Below are 20,940 nucleotides of genomic sequence, written 5' to 3'. Positions count from 1 at the left end.
CAGAGCAGAGATCAAAACAATTGAATATATATTAGTTATAAATAAAAACTGTTATCACAAAACAGCCAGCTTCTATTAAAACAATAAACAATGCAAACTTACATCGCAATCATACAGAAAAAATTATCAAGGATAAATAAGCCTAAAATTGGACTGTGTCCGGTACAAGAAATCAGACATAGATTCTATTTTTAATATTAAAATGCATACTAAACAAGCAAATTCGTGTGTTCATTTCTTCATTATATCGCAAGAGAATTTGTAATGACAGCTTGTTGCTCATCTTTATGTTGTTTCTTGTTTCCTGTAGCTGTAGAAGCAGCTGGTGGCCTGCCAACGTATCTGTTTGAATACAAAAGAAAATGTTTTATATATATGGCAACATTACATGTTTTTTTAATTTTAAATTTAGTTCTCAAAGTTTCTTAGTTGTAGATCAAAATCCATAGTGAATAAGTTTTTGGTACAACGGACTTTGAAGATGGCGGCATGAAATGTTTCCGCTATTTCGTGCCACCTTCAAAAATTCAGTATGCTACGTCTTCCAAAGAAAAACTAACAAAATAAAAGAATTATGCATTTTCTTGTTTTTTAAGTTTTCTTGAGCCTAAATTTTTTGGTATCTTAGCAATAATTTTTTATAGACCAGTTTCTTACAAATAAAAGTTCTATCAAATAATAGTCAAAGGTCTTGAGATACTAACGACAATAATAGAGAACGTTATTTGTTGTGATCTGAATTATATTTGTCTAGAATATCAGCATTGTTCTGGGGGAGGAAGGGACGTGGAAGTGGTAGAATGTGGGGAAAAACTGAAAAATAGAAAAACACAAAGCATGGTACCCCTTTAGATGTCAGAAGCCATAATTTCTAGAATCAGTGAAGCAAATAAGAACTTAGTAGTCGCTAGCCTAATGCATCATTTTTGTCCTTTCACAAAGGCCTCAAAATTATCCGGGTTCACAAGCAAACAAGACAGTGCTGGACACAGAGAAATAATAAGTAAAAATTTAGAAATCGCAATCATTGGTAAACTGATAATTGGCTCTGCTTGAACGTTTCCGAAACATTTTTTTTCCAAGAGCCAAGAGCAAAGAACAAGAATAGTATTGAAAAACAGTGTATAGGAAAACCTCTGTTTTTATGCGAATTTCCCTTGCTTCAATGAAGGATACGATGTTATCTCGTAAAAAATTGAGAAGTTGTTAACAGCCATACGTAAAAAATTATCTGGGCTTGATCTGCCTTAACCCGTGTCTGATTTTGGACAATTTGACATTAAGTAACAGGGAGCTAAAAAATGTCACAGTTGAGAAATTTTATTTCTTGATTTTGCAACAGCCTCCGCAACGGTCACCGCAACGGTCACCGCAACGGTCACCGCAACGGTCACCGCAACGGTCACCGCAACAGTCTCCGATACTTACTTGACTGTTCTTGTATTGTCTGTAGCAGTGATGATTCTTGGCTGTACATAAAACCATGATCCCATGTTCTTTGGCTCTTCTTGTGCCCATTCAATTACTGCGTTTGGGTATCTTGCTGCTTCGGCTCTCACCAGATCGAAAGGGAAAGGAGAGATCTGCAAAGAAATACAGGTCTCAGTCACCTCCAATATCAAAACAATACCAATACACATTTATCCAAAAAAGCGACAGCTTCCTCGCAAACAAGTCACTTTGAAGATCGAAAGGAGCAAATATTGTAGAGATGATTTCAAGCACTCTTTACATGTCAAAATTGTTTCACTTAGTGACATGACCTTAATGACAAATGGGATCGGGGTACTCCGATTGAATCACGCCTTAAAACGAACTATGGCTCTTCAAGTCATACTGTCTAATGCAATAATAACGTAATCAATGTAAATTAATTGTACCAGGAAAAACCTTTTTAAAATAATGCAATGTCGTTACCTGTTCAACTCGAGCAATGGCGATATCTTTGTCCAAATCACGAGCTTTGCGTTCCTGGAGACAAATAACAGACAAAACATAGAAACAAGCCCTTCAAATAAAGAAGAATATTAAAACCTAGAGCTTGAAACCCGAAAACCTTCAAAAAGTTTGCACAAAGCATCTAATCATTCGAAAATAATTTGACTCCCATACTGAGCAGAGAAACAACAACTTTACTCGAATCAAAGTTCTTATAACCCAAAAAACCTCTCTCTGCAACAAATAGATGTTATCCATTATTTGACCAAATCTTTCGAGTCAACATGGGTCCAAGCCTTTAAAGATCAATTTGCTTTAGACTGGAGGATATTGTTAAAGTTAAGTGACATTCTCACTTTTAATATTTCGTAGTAAATTTTTCCACTACAGAATACAAGCTTCTTGACTTGCTCAGGATCATCGACTGCCGGGCCTGCTTCGGGGTACATGCGTGTGAAATAGGTTCCTTCCAACATTTCTGACAAGGGAGACCTTGCCTCTTTGGCACGCAGGAGGCTCTTGGGTGACATGACGACAAGCTGAAAAACAGATATCAATAAAATAAACGAGAAATAGGGGTCGTAATTTTTGCAATGGAGGGAAATGGGAACTTAATCAAAACTTTTGCTATATGCGATATAAACAAGCCTCCTTGTGAACATTACAAAAGTGCTGGCTTTGGTGACAAAACTCATGCAAATAGATACTGGAATTTGTTGCTTCAAATAAATGTCCTTTTCGTATAGAATAAATTTAGGTTGCCAAGATATATAATTAGACAGAGAGATGGCAAGAATGGAAGTCGAACAGCTGTATAGCTTACTGTTTTTAATACAAGAGCTACGCCTGTATTTATGCCACTGCTTTAGAAGAAAAACATAAAAATAATTAGAGTAACTATTGCAACGTGTAAAAGGCTAAGATGATGACAATAGCTTATACACAACAAAGTATGGCATCCTGAAACTATAAGTCAGAGGTTTATTCTCTCCGGTTACTGTATTTCCAAAAATCATGCTGCGAGCGACAAGTAATTTGAAACTTTTCGTAAGTACTCGCATTAATTTAAATCCGAATGTCTTTGGGGCTTCAAGGGCAAAGTTTAATAGTATCCGGCCAGCAGCAATGTGTTACCTAAGAATTTACTTACAGGTTTACGAAAGTCCATGTTCATTTGTCGTCTGAGCGCGTGGAAATAGTTCGCTGGTGTGGTACAGTTCACAATCTGTAAGCAAGAAGAATAATACATATGCGAGGTATGGGGATGAAAAAATAACCAATTTACAGCTCTAATCGCGTTAAAATATAAAAAGGGGGACAAATCTGCAAAAGTAACAGATAGTTCCCAACAATATCTCAAAATAAAAGAGCTAGCAATCATTATATCACTCATAGAAATTAACCATCTAAGGATAGATTTACTGTTAGTCTGATATTTGTTGGCTAATGTAGTCCATCTACACAACAATATAAACAAAGCCACAAACCTGCCAATTGCAATGGTGTAACTGCTTCAGTTCAAATTCATCTTCGGCAAAATCCTGAAGAACAGAGGGACGAATTCGGTTTTTAAATGAGGTTTCTTATTCGAATTCAGTACTATTGAAGAAAATTAAACAATTTACTGTTTAAGGCAATTCAGAAGTTATTAAAGCGTTATGTCAAAATGATACGCGACTATTGAAAACAAAGGAACTAAGTGATGTTTATTGGTAAATCAAAAGAATTGTATTCGTCTACCAAAACAAAACATTGCGTCATGCTTGGTCACTTTTACTGTACAAAGAATTCAACTGATAAAGACCAATAACTGTGAAGAAAATGTGTCTTTAAAAACTGTGAACAATGCACGAAGAAGGTGGGTAAGCAAAAGCACATTTTGTTCTGGACCAAACAAACCAAACTTGTCTTAAACAATATGTGTTCTTGTTAAGTGAGTAACGAATAGGGCTTTCATTACAGCAGACTACTTAGCTTTGGGCTAATGTCACATAATGAAAGCATTTTGAGTGAGCATATACAACGAATTTGTTTGGGTTTCGGCAGGGATGCAAGTGAATTCGTTTTTCTTAGAAAACTGCTTTGAAACCTGTCCGGCCAACGGAATGAACTTAATTATTTTCTTACCGGAAAAACATCCGGATCATCATTACTCTGCTGTAGGAATCTCTCTAATCGGGCGCTTGAATGCTCCGGTCCCTGAAAAATTAGACATGGCTTTAACTTGAGAATACGACACATGTGAATAATGACAGGTGAGCTTAATGCAACAGCTATACATGTTTTAAGATTCCAGAATCTTTTACAAATAAATAATCTTTAAACAACTATGCTTATTATACAAGTTAAAGATTTGAAAATCGAGGAATAAAAACGTATCATATATGAATAAACGTAGAAATTAACAGCCATATATTGCGCACATTTGTGCGAGAAATCATCGGTATAAATTTTCGAACAAATTGTCTATATGGTTGTTGATGAAATATAAATATTTCCTGGAAATTTAACACTTAGATTACTGAAAGGGCCATGTATTTCATATCACAATGGCCCTTGCAACCTGTGCAACATATAAATTGAAGCAGGGCCTATAAGAAGAGCCTCTAAGAAGAGGGCCAAGGGCATTCCCTCTTTGGACTCGGCAAATGTCAAAATAATATGGCGTATGTCCGTTTGAACTGAAATCAAGATTGTTGAGCAGAACAAATAATACATTTATGAACTTGTATAGGTTCAATCTGTTCTTAAACCAACGCATTTCAATATTCGAATAGCTTGCAAGTCAAATAGGGGGATCTTCTACGATAATCTTACAACATGTAAAAACAGAGGGACTTTATGCCAGAGCTGGCTTTCATTTGGCCCGGGCATATGTATTAGGGAGAAAGAAGGACCCCTGCACTTACCATTCCTTCGTAACCATGGGGGAGTAGTAGAACGATGGCACTTTGTCGTGCCCATTTGTCTTGACCGCTGCTTATGAACTGGTCAATGATGCACTGAAAAGGTACAGAGACACTCATATATCAGAAAAAGCATTCATATTAGACCTGCTTAACATCAAAAACCTCATGCAAGACACAGCTGGACAAGCAGGTGACATCAAGAATGGTAAATACCAAGGTTGTTTAAGAAATCCTGTTATTTTACGTTGTTAGGCAACTTCAAAACTGTCGTGATTCGTAACTTTTATAAACGGATTTTCATTTTGTTTACATAGTATTGCTGATAACATTATTTTGGATAACACAAACACATATAAAAAATAAGACTAATGCAGGGTTGGGCAGTCTTGACACGATGGGAGAGATTATGCATTATCTTCGAGCCAACACGAGACAATGCATGCTTCAAAACGAGGCAATTCCTAGCCGTTGATGTGCTCTATTAACTCTAAGAAACTTAAGTGTGTGAGGGCTTAAATATTCGCGGAAGAACTTTGGTGAAACTCCTGAAACAAAACCTTAGCATAATACCTGAGCTGTATTCATGAAGTCGCCAAATTGGGCTTCCCACATCACAAGAGCATACGGGTTAGTCATGCTGTAGCCAAGCTCAAATCCTGAAGAAGAATAAGTGCATTTTACAGTGAGATGTCAATGTGAAGATGAGCAGCGCTAGTACGAATATCTTCAACGAGACAATGAATAAACAGGGAAGCATTTTGATGGTAAAAAAGCTGAGATTGTATGTGTTAGCAACAAGTCGCATTTGTAAAAGTATATTTTTTCAAGATGTGAATGAGTGTTACACGTCTATTGTAATCATCGAATGTTAAGAACCAATAATTCTCTTATACTGTAGAGAGAGTAAACAAATCACATACCCAGCACAGCGTATTCTGACAGGGAGCTGTTGCATACAGAGTACGGTGCTTGGTTTGGATACAAGTTGTTGAGAGGAATGAATCGCTTTTTGTCTTCATTTTGGTCAGTCAGCACGTGATGACGGTGGCTGTCGATGGAGAGGACATTAATGAACATTAATGAACAGGGATGGAAATCTTCTTGGCTACAAAGAAACGGTAACCTACTCCCAAGAAACTGGCGGGAAAACCTGATATAACTTGAATTACTGGTAAACCCTCTGTAGACTTATAAAGCGTTTATGCTGAATCAAATGACACATGCACAAAATGCAATTTGAGCTGTTCCAAGCCATGAAATGGAACATAAAACTATATTGAAAGTGCACGAGGTAGTCACAAAATACTCTAAAAACAACCCTCTCACCTGAAAGTACCCCTCTCCACATCTTGTCCGCTCAACCGAACATGAATTCCTTCTTTCAACAATGACCCTAAAGCAAACGCTTCGCCCATCGCCCAGTCGGCCACGCCTTCATCAAGCATTGTTTTTCGCCCTTTCAAGATACGCCTTATCAAACCTGTTTTTAAACGAAAAACCACTTAACGTGCAAAAACTCGAGTTGGTCAAAATAATGGGAAGGAAAAAGAACAATCACTTAACAAATATTACTTGACATAAACCGATAAAGGGCGCAACTTTCTGCGGAAATTGGTACGCAAAGACCAAACACCATTTCAGTTTGCCACCTAAAATAATTTGCTAGTCTGCATCTGCTAGTTTAAAATAATTTGCTAGTTTTGCTTCCCCCCCCCCCCCCAAATATTTTGCCAAGTGTCCGAAAGTAACTAACACTCTCCTTCGACCACTGCAACCCGCCTCCCGATCCCCATTCAAGAGCAGTTATTGTACCAACTGAATAAAGTCTCTGCATACCTGAGTGCAAGGTCAAATCCTGTGGTGGTGTACTAAAAGCCTGGCCAATGTAATTGAGCGTTTCTGCATCAATCCCGGTTGGACTTAGAGGCCTGGGAGCCAAGGTGTTGTCTTTTCTGAAAAAGTCTAGTTGAGATTCGGAAAGTAAGTTCATGTCAAAGAATTAAAATAGGATTAATTCAGAAGGGGTGATTGATATCAGTTTAAAAACATGGGGCTGTAAACTTTATTTAGAGCAGACTAAAACATTTATTGCAATATGAACAATGTTAAGAGCAAACAGGTAACATGCAAATTACTGCCGAGATAAACACGAATATAAAACTCAAAATAAACACAGAACTATCAAAACTGATAAAACCATTAGTTAAAGTGGTGCAATGTGATATCTTACTTTTCCAAGGCGAATCAAGCCAGTCTCTCAGTCGAATCTCTGTTCTATCCTTTGCGTTTGTAAATGCATCTTCCAGAATCTTATCGTAAGAATTCTGTGTTTCCTAAAGCAATGAATATCAGACAAAGTTATTAATGGGAAAATCACGTGCCTTTACAAGATGAACTTGACGCTATACAGCGGATATACATAACACTGAGAGGCATCGTTCGCATCCTCATGATAACATGATAAAATGATAACCGACCATTAATCTCTGAACTTTATGCATATAAGGTTTTAGCACTGTTTTTACTGCGAAACCTACTGACTTTATTATTGCACTGCGATTAGATTTTAGACACTTAATTATTCACTTCTGGCACTCTAAACAGAAGTTATCTCTCAATGGTTAGCAGGATTCCCTGTTGCTTCACCAGGAAGGCCGGGAGCATAGCTAGATAGACTTGACTTAGAAAACATGCTATCTTCAAGATTTGAAAAAGTGTTAAGAGGATCGAAAAACTATGTCGATATAGGGCGAAAGAGGATGCAAGAAAACAAACAACGATGCAAAAAGGTATATTGCTCCTACAATCTGCTGATTTCATTAATGTTTGTCTTAGGTGCTCGGCTTAAGTCAGTTTGGTATATAGATTGCAGTAGCATTCACGATCGTCAGAACTCGATGAAATGATGACTGATTGTAGCTGATCGGTGATTCCTGGAACCAAGTAGGTTAACCAGGGTGGTTGGCTTAGAGCAGAGATGGGGTACGGTTTTACCTAATGGCCAACCTAATGATATTTGATATCAGAGTGTCTCAGGGTAGGCTGACATGGGCCGAGACATCCTTAAATCAGGTTATATCTGTGCACTCTTTCATTTGGATCAGACGGGAATTTGCCCGCAAGCCGTAATTTAAACGTCCTTGGTTAAGACTGAGCTACACCCCCTTGAATCATGCTTCTTGTAGGGACGAACTAACTTCAGTTACGGCATGCACACATGATCTGTGATGCTTAATGATCACATGGACTCGTGCATTAAATTTCGACCAACATTCGGTGGATGATGATGAAAAATATTTCGGCACAAAAGAAAACATTCAAAGATCGCCATCTTGCAAAAAACCACTCAATAAAATGATCCATAAAGTAACGGGTAACAAAACAGAGTCGATTGGGATACCTTGAATTCTTGCTGGCTGACAATGCCACTGTCCATCAACTTTTTCGCATAGGAATGCATAACTGGCGACTGCTGTTTTATTTTCTTGTACATAAGTGGCTGTGTAAACATTGGATCGTCTCCTTCGTTGTGTCCGTTTCTGCGATAGCTTACCTAGAAAAAGACCAGGCCTTCGTTTCCATTCGATAAATGGAATAACAATTCTAGGGAAATTACCTGGTATTAAGGAGTTAAAGCTGGAAATAAAAACGTCAAAAACTGTCCAGCATATCCAGCCCCATTTCTGAAACATCACCCTTCAAATTTGGCAGCTAGAACGGCGCTGGCAATTGGAGCTATAGTTAAAAATACTACCCACTATTTTGTTAGCGACAAAAATAAATTTTCTTAGAAATATAAATAAATTAGCACATATAATTTTCTAACCGTCATTGAACGAATCAACTTAGAAATAGCGCCCTCTGATTGGCTGAATTGCCAAAACGAAAACAAATCATCTGATCGGAAAAAATCTAATCAACAACGAAATAATGATAAATTGAAAAGCATCCACAAGCGTACCAGGTCAATGACAACATCTTTTCCAAATTCATTTCGATACTCCGCAGCAACTTTACAAACGTGCATCACAGCTTCAGGATCATCAGCGTTCACGTGGAAGATTGGTGCTTGAACGACCTGCAAAGTCGATCAGCGTCTCAGTGTTTATCGAAAATACAAAGAACTTTGTTAGATACGTAAGGTTTCTAACAAAGACAAATCTAGCAGTTCTTTAAGAAATTCGACGATAAAGGAATGACTCTCAATTAACAGTCTTTCAATAAGCCGAGAGGAAAGTGAACACGAATCAATCGTTAAGACCAACCTTGGCAACATCAGTGCAGTATGGAGATGACCTTGAGAAGCGTGGGTCGGTTGTGAAACCAATCTACAAAACAAATCGTTGCTGTTTTAAGAGACAGTTACCTTGAAAAAAAGTAATTTTTGCATCGCGAATCCACTGACTTCACCGTCAGTTAAGATCAACTTGAAGTTTAAATTCATTTGCGATGATGATAATGGTACAATAAATAGCGATGATATGATCAGAAAACATAAGTCGGATCATTCGGTAATGCCGACGTAAATGAGCTGACATGGTTGCATTCATGGTCGACTTTTCAGTGCCAATCTGATTTTCTTATATGTTTGGCATACCAAAAAATGATGCAAAATTTGAAAGAAATTTGTCTTCAACAAAAAGAGCGAAGAGGAGTAGCAGAGCAATCGATATCTGCATCATAAGATAACTTGGGTTTTTCAGATAAAGAAGGTGTTTCTTGAAAAGGTAGGTTACTTTAATATAAGGACTGTCTCTACATATTTTGGGCGACTCTCAAATTGAAAGTCTTGGATGTGGACATCTTTAAACGTTTCCAGCAAGCTCTCTTTTTTTTATAAAAAGAAACAAAAATTAACTCCCTGTATCGTGCCTTACATTCACAATGAAAGTATTCTGTTTCATAAACGCTCCATACTCAATGTAGCTATCATTCTATCGTTCGAAAAAAAGCAATTTTTCAAGAAAACGGTCATTTCCATAGGCCATAAAATACTATTCTATTGACGTATAGAATTGGTCATATCGGCATAGAATTGGTCAAAAATTTCCAAAGTAGCCAAAATTTCCGAACTAGAGAGCCGATGTTGTTGACACTGAATCGTATTTTCTTCAACCGGTGTGGTTTAGAGCACATCACTACATTCATCATATCTACGAAAATGACAACGCAAATGGGGACGGTGATACCTGGTTATTGACCACGACGTGAATAGTGCCTTTGGTTGTATAGTGCGGAAGATCACTAAGATGAAACGTCTCATAGACGACGCCTTGTCCGGAGAAGGCCGCGTCACCGTGAATCAAGATACTCATCACCTAAATGAGACAAGTGAGTGCGTTCTAAAATTTTGTGAAAACTGACATCAACAATTGGGTATTTGACTGCTGGCAAACTCTTAGGACCAGAAAGGGAAAATAGGTTTTGTCTAAAGAACAATATATAAAAGCAACTAGATTATTTGAAACGGGAAGACAAATGTCCAACAAATGTCAAGTAACATATAATGAAAACAACGTTCAGACGTCCACAACACAGTGGAAGACAAATAAATAGCTAGAGTTTTTGTCAAGAAAAGGTCCTTAAATTTTGAAGTTCAACTCTAAGCAGCCTCTACTATTGTCTTACTCCTAGTTCCCCCACAAGAAACCTGTTTGTGTTTAATATGACGTAATACTACCTCTCTGCCTTCATTATCTCCGCGATAAAACTGCTCTGCTCTTGTTTTCCCTTGTACAACAGGATCCACAGCTAAAATGTTTGAAACATGCATTAAATAAACATAGAATCAAAGAAGTTTATCAAGAATGCCCGTTCATAATTCTAGATACTAAGGGCAGCACAAAAACATTATCACCATAAGCAATCTCAAAAATTTGAAGCAGTTTTTTGAAAAGTACATTCATAACGAGAAAATTTTATATAACGAGAAACTAAACTATATGCCAATTTACCTTCAAGATGAGATGGGTTGGCGACTACAGCAAGCTTAATGATTTTGTTTGTGACTCTATTAAGTCTTTCGTGAGACATACCAAGATGGTACTTGACATCGCCAGATCCCTGGAAAAAATTCACCATCTAAAATGCCTGTCTCTGTTATATGAACAAGCTAGGGACAGAAAGCTATAAGGGCCCAGCATGGGGCATATTTTTACCTTCCGTTAGGTTAATGCAAACTTGACTTCTATATTTGCCCCTTAATTTCCTTAAACTGCTAAAAACTTCTGACAAAAATTTTGTGCCAGATCATGCAGGTGTCCATCTCTTTCAAAGACCTTATCTAGGCCATTTCTTTTCTCTGTCTGTGACTGCAGAATATGGATACATAACTTTGCTGGATAGCAAAACCTTAAAGCGTCGAGAAAAATCTAAATAGCAGATGGATACACTTCTAGGGGAGATAAAATGCTGCAATCAAGTCTGATTTTGTGTCAGTGTAGAGCCATGAAAACTGCCACCTTTCTAAATCCATACCTATTTTACTGTTACAAAGAAACACGATGTAAACGGTATCTTCATATCGTGAAAATCGGGAAAGATTGAAATTTCATTTAGGTTGGGTTACCTCATCGTCAGCTTCCAGCGTGGGGTTGAACTGTGTGAATATCTGTTCTAATGGCTTTCTGCATACGTTAGCAAGAACGTTCAATCGACCCCTGGCAAAGAGACAAAACGAAATATTGCCACAATTCACTCACTTAGCATTTATTATCAAATCTATCCTACCACTGAATTTCTGCCTTTTTGGCACAAGTTCAAAATAACATATAAACAAAATTTTACTACTTAGACGCCAACAAAAACTGGAAGGGACAGTATGTTAGTGTGTTACAACAACTAAAGACACTAAAACACACCACCTTTGATAAGTGCATGTACATACAAATTTTCAAACACTGATGCGAGATTTTATGTTGTCCTTTCTACTAACTATTTGTTTGTGTCACATGTCAGCTTTAGAGCAATAATGGTCTGTTTTTTTAAAATGGTGTTATTTTATACAGACAAAGAAATCTTCTGTAGTGAAGGGGGCTAACAGGCTGCATTGCTTTTGCTGTTCCTATAGTACAACTTCAAGAAATCCAAAACAGAGCCGTATGGAAATGAATAGAAATTCAAGGTTGTAAAATTGATAAGAAAGAAGCTTGACTGCTGGCGTTGATCACGGTCGTAAACATTATTATTATTATGATACAATGCAAGATTACTCTGCTGCTAGTGCGTATCTGGATGGATAACAGCAAAGGAAATATGGATAACATGACATCAGGTATAAAATTAGCATACCTATGCGGCATCCCCATAATGACACTCTCGACACCAAGTTCATTAGACACGTCAATAATTTGCTTCAAAGCAGGGATAAGAACCTGGCAGATTCAAAACGTTGATTAAGGAAAAAAGGTGATAAAGATCTTAAGGCTATCTATTGACAGAAGAAAAACACTTAAAATATTTGTATAGGGATTACATTAAAATTTATACACACAATTATTATACACACAAAAATTTATACAATAAAATTTTTAGACTATTGCAAACAGCTTCAAGAGGGTACCATGCCAATATTATTGTAACACATTGAGTCCAAACTAAGTTTGATTATGTTCACATACCATGGCGGCCATATTAGCTTGTAATTGTAAAAGCATGTACATTTTCCAATGGCCTGAGCCCGCAAAGAAATCCGGATAAAAAGTGTGAGAGAATGATAAAATCAAACCACATTACCCTGTCTACTTGAATTTTCTCGCAAATGGCGATGCTGCCGCCTTCTTTTTATTCTGGCTAATTCTTACGTTTCAGTGACTGAAAACGTCCCTTACCTCGCACCCCTCAATACCGAATCTTTTCTCCGACGTCCATTTAACGCTGAGATAGTTCTCAAACCTGCAAAAACATATTTATTGTTCCCGTACTCACTATTTTCTGCTGTTCTAAACAATAGAAATATTTAGAGGTCTTTCATGTTGGTCGGGAGAGCTCAGCACCCCTTGTTAAAATTCAGAATAATGTTGAGAAACTTCAGCCCTCCTAAACAGGCTATTATATGCTTGGTTGGGCGATTTCCTTGGCTTTCGATTAAGACTAGCTAATAATCACACAATTGATTTTACAGGAAGGAAAATTTCTATCATTCTTTTAAGGCTAGCGAAAGTTTGAATGATTCATATACACAACAACCCCAACTCTAACTTCTGAGAACAGCACCCCTGAAAAGAACGCATGGAGAAATGTTCGCAATGTCATAAAATACCAGACAACCTTGAAGGGAGGAATAACGACAAAATGAAAAAATTAGGTGCTAGCCCTGAGCAATTCTTTCTGGATCACGATATGCCATCTTTAGCGTATAAAATATCAATATTAAATAGGCCTGCAATCATGGGGCAACAATTTAAGCACAATAAGCTTTTATCGGAAGCAAAGACTAACACCCCACCCCTCCCCAAATATTCACGAGGTAATCGGCAGCTCGGTTCAATTTTTATTTCATACAGTTAAAAATTAAACATTCGTGTATAACTGGAATTAAAAGCAACTTTTCAGAATTCAGCAACAAGATTTCAGCAACTTTCCCTCACCCCTGAGAATATATGGGCAGCTCAGTTCAATTTCTTTCGATCTTATACAGTTTAAAATAAAATAGAGGCGGATAACTGGAAAATGAAAACGAAAATTCAGCAACAAGACTTACAGGGTAGAGCGAATAAGCCGTGCAAGCAGAGTTCTCCTTTCCTCATCAGTCAAGCTTATAACGCCAGGTGTTTCAAAATGCTTTTTAATCCAATTCGCTATAAATCAAAAGCATTACAATCATCCACAAGCAGCTTTCACCCCTTCAATACCCCAGAAATGAGTGACATTGCCACCACTCCAGAAGGAAAAAAGTTCATTCTTGACAAGTGCAGTTTCTTTTTACTCAAACCTGTCTTACTGGCAGCGTTACATGCAACCGGCTAATGATAAAATAACAAAATATCGTACCTGAGTCCATTCATACTTACTCTGGTGTGCTGCCAAGACTTTATGGTGGCCACACAGATATGCTTTCCCATAAGTAAGCAAACCTCACGAAACCTGACCCTTAGCTACGAATATTCAAGACATTCAAGAGATACATCATTCATTATAAAAATTCATCAAAGTCAACAATTATATGCAGTTTTGATCTGTTAAATTGGGGCCGAGTTCCTTGTTCGCAAATTGTGAACATTTTCCAGGTGTGCATATGGAAAGCCTGAGAGATTCAGATCTAGTTTGTCAATTGTTTCAGGCAGAACTTACTTTTCAAGTTATCCTGTTGAGCTGGAAACATAATAAAATGAGACAGATTTTACTTTCTTTTTTATCATTTTTGTAGTCGGAGAAGTACCTAACATTAGGGACATTGTTCCAAGCTCCATGGAACCCCCTCAACTCAGCTCCAACTTAACAAGATCTTTATAATAAGAAGTTATCAATCAGATTTTTGCACTCACTTTTCTTTTGACCCTGCAGAAACATAAACTCTACACCAATGTGCTTGCAATATGTTTCCTAAAAATAGAATCAATGTAATGAAAATTTTGCAAGAAGATTTTATGAACTCAAAACCGTAAAAGATGGCATGTTACTGTAGTACAACCAGTGGCGGACACTTGGGGGGGGGGGCGACAGCCCACCCAATACTTTAGAGGACAATGGGTTTTTGTTCTAGAACAAAGGGACATGTGACATCATCTTATCAAAACAATAGGCTTGCCCTCCAATAAGTGTCCACCCCTGAGTACAACGTTGGTATAATAAATTTTATCAGTACAAATAAAAATTGTAGATTCACTAAATACCTCCAGCCTTCTCAAGATCTCTCTTAATGGTAAGCCATCCTCGTCTCCTCCAATGTATGTTGTTTTAGGCAACTGGAACGTTTTGTCGAGATCTTGCTCAGCTAAAATCAAAGAGAATTTGAGTGAATTCCCATTTTTGTTTGACTGTGAATAGCAAACAGTAGACCATTTTATAATTCTTATACATCTTACATTTCTAAAGCAGAGCTATAGCAACACAGCAGGTAATAAAATCATGGTACAAAACACAGACATTGTTCATAGTTTCCATCCCCCCCCCAAATTCAATGTCCGTACCCCTACTATCAAAGCACATGGGCACAAAAACTGAATGGAGAGGGAGGCTTAGATGTTGGACTTCACATGCATGTTATGCAGCAGGTATTTAAAGATTCGTCTAAAAAGCTGTGTCCAAGATTGTTCATCATTGGGAGATTGTTCGCCCAGTGAAAATATCTGCATTTCTAGGAAAACAATTCTTTTCAAGAAGATCTAGTATATGAAAAACTCTGAGATCTACAAGACCATTTAGAATGAAAATTGTATAACTCGGTTTTCATGAAAATTTTCACAGCTTCATCAGCTTAAAGAAACTAATGATTTGAATGTACGGTATCAACCAATACATTGACCATCTCTGCAGTTAGAAAGAAAGTGATGTTTTCCGTTAATAAAACCTATTGACCTATTGTTGTTCTTTACAAAAATAAATCATGAACACAAAAATAATAAGTGAATACTCACACAATCCCCAATGGGCTGGAATTAGTTCCTCGGGGATTGTTGAATCTAGATCTGCATTGTTTATGCCAAGAGGATCAAGATTTGCAACATTATGTCCTCTGATCTGCAAACAGAGATGAAAATGCTACAACAAAACATGCCTTAGAATTTGATCAGACTTTATTGATCTCTTCCAAATGACACTAAAATCTTCTTGGCACAAACATCTAAAGTTAATCTTTTGATATGTGGTGAACTTTGGGTCCTACAATGCAATTTCATTCACGACAGTCTAATACCATTTTCATCATGGCTTTTCAATCTTGAAGTTTTTTGCAATATCTTAAAGAGGTAGACCAAAAAAGTTACTGAAAAGCAACATATCTCATTTGAATGTTTTCCCTGAAACTAACTTGAGCACTCATAAGCCTGGTCATTCTCTCAAGGAACTTATGTGATAATCACAACAACAAAAATTTGGCTGGAGAAAAATCTTGTCTTGTGAGCTGAAACAGAAAATGTTTTGGTTGGGCCATCTAAACATCTTACTCCAACTCTTTTTAATATTTTATACTAAGCATAACAATAATCTTCAGAAATATCAAAAATTGAACACTTAGCTGACAAAACCATGAGAAACAACAGAATATGGTTAATTCTTAAAAAGAAAAATGTAAGATATACCTGGTAACTTCTAATCAATGAAAATACAGCCAAGTGATCTTGGATCAAATCATGAATATCAATTTGATCCATATTGATATCTCTTTGTTGTGACTTGCCATTTGCAATAGAAACATCTGAGAATGGTATGACCTTTGGAGCAATTCCAGGAGGGGACTGATAAGCCAAACCAGGTCCTAGTCCACTTGCATCGTTTTTAAAGAAAACATCCCATGACTACAAGAGATAAATGTTCGATGACCTCATTGCTGTGAAAGGCTATAAATGTAAGATACACGGGTCTAATTGAACCAATTAAAGTAAACCAATTAAAGTATATAACAGAGCATATTGAGTTATTCATCCTTCTTGAAAGAATGATTAGAAGAAATATGTATCTTGTTAAAGACAATCACTGGTACCTGCTAGCTACAATTACAATGTGGACAGCATATAACAAAATACATTGTCTATGTCAATTTCAGACAGTTCTAATCAGTGACGTAACACAGGCACCTGGGGCTCTTAGAAAAAACAGAGGCAAATCCCTGTGTACAGACTGCAAGAAGGTCAAATCCAAGGGTGTTGAGCATGTGAAGCACAACAGCAAAGTGTGACAGATGTCATTTTTCTTGATAACTAGGGGGAAGCTCAGTTATATTCTTTAAGGGCATTTAAAGTTTTGAATACAAGGTGAGTTTAAGTGTAGTCAAAAACATGGATAAATATTTCCGGTGCCCTTTCATTATCCTAGGTCTTAGTTATGGAACTAATGCACCCTAAAGTTATTTATGCTCCTTGATCTTATCCTTACTGCCGTAAGCCAAAACATGGGACATAATGTTGGGATATATGATGTGAGCATACTATCATGACTAAAAACGTTACCAGATTTAAAAACTGAATTGATTACCATAACGATACTGATTTAAATGTCTAAGTCAAAGCACCTGAAGTACTATGAAAATGTGAAATTTAAAAAAAGTCCATATAGATACATTTAAGTATGAGACGAGTTGCCATATTATTCTAGGGCATAAAATAAGCTTTTAATAACACCTGAAATGAATGTTAACCAAGGTGATAAGGAGTTATTAGGTGGGGGGGGGGGGGAGGTTTTAGTTCAAGAAATACCTAAAGGTTGTGTTAAGTGAACTAAGAAAGTATTCATTCTGTTTACAAAACATTGGTCATTGTAAAGTAGGGCTTTTACACAGACTTTTGCCAATTGGGCATGCATATTAGCCTTCTGATATATGATTTACAAACTTGTTGGGCAGCTGTTAATTTCAATGCACTCTTATTAATCTTTGCTTATCATTGGCTCACACCTGTTCTTCACAAAGATCAAATATACATTAAAACAAAAAGAATGAACTGACATAATTAAAAATAACAAGAACTGAAATTTCAAAATTGGATATAGAAAGCAAGAAAGGTAGGATCAGTCAGTCCTGGTAATATGAAATTTGTTAGGGTGCTGGTAATCGCACACCTTGAAAAGTTTAGGCGTGTGTTGGCCTGCCTGAGGCACAATCCATAAAATGGAGACCTTACGGTTTTTATGAAGACCTGATGTCATCTTTGTATTAGAAGGTGTGTAACACTGTTTGAAAAAGCGAATGAGAATTTCATAAAACCAAAAAGTTTTATGAAATTTTAGAAGAAGTTTATTGAAAACAAAATAATATAACAAAAGGATATAAGTTTTTAGGCCTGATGGCATTACTCCAATTCTGTATGGAATGGATTCTATTGAATCTGTTTTAGATTCTGAGTTCAATTAACATGCTCAAAAACATATGATTAAAGTCATTTGATACCAAATAAAAGTTATTCAAAAATGCTGTTCAAATTGGAGTCATCCGAAAACAGAATCATTTGAATATGTGTCGTTTTATTGGGAACATCAAAAACGGAGTCATTCAATCTCAGTCTCAAAAAGAGCCCCAGCAAAGGATATGAGAACGGAAAAATATTGAGTAAATGGAAACACCAATGTTATCATTTTGACCAAAAGAGAGTGGCCTGGGGTAGTGTGTTCAAGAAAATATGAAAAGAACAAGAGAGAGAGAATGGAGACATACAAAAACAGGGTAATGGAAACTAGGCCTTAAAGAGCTAAGATGCCTCAGGAAATGCCATCAACATAACCCGCACAAAAGAAATTACAAATAACTTTAATAAAATTAACAAGAAATTACTGAATCTCAATTTAAATTCCTTTCGTTTTTCTTAGTTTATTTGAAGTTTGCAGTTATAAGTGCTAACCAACTGAATTCAAGGTAACTCCTATTTGATACAAAAGTAGCCTTAAGTTCATCTTTTAAAATATTCTGCTAAGTTAATGATTGATTGACAACATCAGTTAGCAATTAATGAATTAATGATCTATTGACAATTCATTGATTTTGCCCCAACACAAGACCCAACGCTTTGCCAAGTTTATCAAGTCCTCAGTCAAGACTCAAGTTAAGTATTGTATTGCTAGAAAGAAGAAACCTTAGGATGCATGTAATTTTCATAGCTTTTGATCTGTAAAGATCCAAAATCGTAGCCTGATATAAGGCAACTAAAACAGCAATTTTCAAAGCATATAAGTTGCCTGCTTCAGGTCTGCAGCTTTATCTGTTAAAAAAGTCTTGGACAAGGAAGCTGAAGGTTGCTTCCAAGTTTTTGTGATATTTGACAAAGGAGTAATATTTTTTATAAAAGTTTCAAAATTACATGAATAAACTTTTGTATCAACTTTTTATTGGTATAAACTTTGATCTGTTGTGAAAAGTCAAGAAAAATTTTTTATTAATGCAAAAGACAGCCGTTTTTACCAAGTTTTGCTGAAAAATTTCTGTCAAGCCAAAAAATTTTCTGGGAATCTAGTTTCCAGGTTCCGGTACTTTTTGCAGGTCTGGCCGTTGATAAAACAGGTTCCGCGTAAGGTAAGAGTCAAACAGGTTCCGCAACAATAACCGGTCTTAAGTTTCTTAAAGAACGTATGTACAAATTTGAAGGTAGACTGAATTTGTGATTTGGGCAATTTGTTGTAGGTAGGACTTTGCGGTATTTTACCAAAGCAACTAACAACATAGGGATTCCAGCTCAATGTTTCGACAACGTTAATGAAGCAAGATTTGACGTTTAAATTTAGCAAAACTATCCAAATTTATCTTTTAAAAAGTTAAAGATTGGATTATGTTTGTTTGTAGCTATAAAAAATGGAAAAACAACAACAAAAAAGAAAAACCGAGGTGCTCACCCTGTGGACGCTTTTTGGGTCATGCTTCCACGCTTCGTACATTTCCTCGACATAATTCCCGCTACTGCCATTTAAAAACGGCTCCAAATTAACTGTTGAAGACAAAGATCTGGTAACAATGACATTTTGCTTGTGACAAATTCCCGACATGTTTGTTGTATTGGTGCATTTTGTCAAGTACCGACGGGACAGACTGCGAAGGGACGGTACGAGGTGCCTGCACGCCGTTCTATTCATGATCCCGACTTGGCTCTTAGATTTTCAAACGTCCTTGAATTTATATTAGTTCTAAGACAGAGTAAAATAGTTTTTTGTAAGTTCAAAATCGCCTTGATTCTCACAGTAGACATTTAAATTATGGCGTGTTTCGAGAACGGCACCCAAACTATTACAGCAACCTTTGCACTGCGTTCGGCTCTGAGTTTAGGCCAGTAAACAGACCTAGGTATATAATTGCTGCCTCCAACCAAAAGAGGCCTTGAATCTGTCAATCGTAAGGCAATCTCGATGCTATTTTCAACCAGCCTGCTAGCCACGATTCTTTCTATGAAACATCCAGGTGTACAGCTTTCAAATATTCAGTTCCCAATGTTCCGAATTCGTCCACCTCCTTCGTGTGATTGAACGTCGAATCTTCGCGTCTTTTCTCAACATAGGAGACTGGGTCGATAATCAAGAAACGTCATCGCTGGTGTGTCCGCTGATTTTCAAAACAAAACCACAAAGCCACGATTTCTATTGACAAAGGAATGTCAATACTTGTTTAACTAGTTTACAAAATGACAACTAGCCGTATAGCTAGTCGAAGGCAACAATTGAATAGAAGGTCTGGTAATCAAAAACTTCAGAGGGAGACCTTTTTTCGTAATCTGTCAAAGCGTACAACCTACAATTTTTGCAATGCTCGAGTAAACATTGAATTGTGTCGTTTATAACACCATAGCAACTGTAGTAATTTTAATATTGTAAAATAGGCCATATTCCCACTACAAACTCAGGGCGCTCTTTGAAATAACTTCTTATCCAAATTGATTCAGCATCACGAATACTGTATAATGGTAATAATTGAAGTAGAATGAATGCTCCTCGGTGTCAAAGTTTTTGCAGCTTCTCAAATGCCACACCTGTAGATTTCTTCCGATCAAAAAACCTTCTTATGATATCTGTGAATCATGGAACTGCAAACTCAGTGCTGCATCCTTTCCTGAAACCAGATTGCGTCAATGTTATTTGTGCATTATTTTCAAGATATTCTGCAACTTGCTTATAAGAAATTCTTTTAAAAAATCTTTGATGAAATGTTCAAAATAGAAATCAGTTTTATATTGATCAGTTCTTTTTAGGTCCTGATTTGAAATAGCTTTGCAATTTTGAGACTTTTAGGGAAAAATTGATGATACATCGAATAATCTATTGATAAAAAGACACAAGTCAAAAAGGGAGAGAGCTAAACGCAAAGTAAAGAAACATAACAAGATTTCGCAAAAATATTTTCATCTTAAAAAATGTGAGAGTGCCACCGCCGGGGAAGGGGACATGAGATTTGGCGTCTAAATGGATTGATAAAACATAGCAGAGATACTGCTTGTTCATGTTGGTTTCATTTACAACTCGGGGG

At 36.7% G+C, this 20,940-nt stretch overlaps 1 protein-coding gene across 1 annotated transcript; it reads right to left on the bottom strand.

Moving 5' to 3' along the window:
• Window positions 1-5: 5 nt before the first annotated feature.
• Window positions 6-19,970, bottom strand: LOC135689428 (2-oxoglutarate dehydrogenase complex component E1). Its single transcript, XM_065206646.2, has 28 exons — window positions 19,323-19,970; window positions 16,088-16,303; window positions 15,425-15,527; window positions 14,681-14,781; window positions 14,333-14,390; window positions 13,549-13,645; window positions 12,677-12,740; window positions 12,138-12,220; window positions 11,416-11,506; window positions 10,802-10,910; window positions 10,528-10,598; window positions 10,037-10,165; window positions 9,113-9,175; window positions 8,809-8,925; window positions 8,248-8,400; window positions 7,078-7,180; window positions 6,684-6,809; window positions 6,174-6,327; window positions 5,768-5,895; window positions 5,418-5,503; window positions 4,848-4,940; window positions 4,066-4,137; window positions 3,426-3,479; window positions 3,089-3,163; window positions 2,295-2,477; window positions 1,918-1,971; window positions 1,429-1,583; window positions 6-342 (listed from the first exon to the last, which is right to left on the bottom strand). Exons 1-28 carry the CDS (start codon window positions 19,557-19,559, stop codon window positions 243-245), a joined length of 3,075 nt encoding a protein of 1,024 aa, XP_065062718.2. The 5' UTR covers window positions 19,560-19,970; the 3' UTR covers window positions 6-242.
• Window positions 19,971-20,940: the final 970 nt, after the last annotated feature.

Source organism: Rhopilema esculentum, chromosome 5 (assembly GCF_057945365.1).
Source record: "Rhopilema esculentum isolate cy_ngs chromosome 5, ASM5794536v1, whole genome shotgun sequence".
In the NCBI taxonomy this organism is placed as follows: Eukaryota; Metazoa; Cnidaria; class Scyphozoa; order Rhizostomeae; family Rhizostomatidae; genus Rhopilema; species Rhopilema esculentum.
Note: the sequence above shows the minus strand (reverse complement) of the source record. Positions and strands in the feature narration are given on the sequence as shown.

Coding starts and splice junctions, on each gene's coding strand:
- LOC135689428 (XM_065206646.2), bottom strand. CDS start 19,559: ATGAATAGAACGGCGTGCAGGCACCTCGTACCGTCCCTTCGCAGTCTG. Junction 16,304..19,322: donor ACCCAAAAAGCGTCCACAGG/GTGAGCACCTCG, acceptor TATCTCTTGTAG/TCATGGGATGTTTTCTTTAA. Junction 7,181..8,247: donor TCAGCCAGCAAGAATTCAAG/GTATCCCAATCG, acceptor TCATTGCTTTAG/GAAACACAGAATTCTTACGA.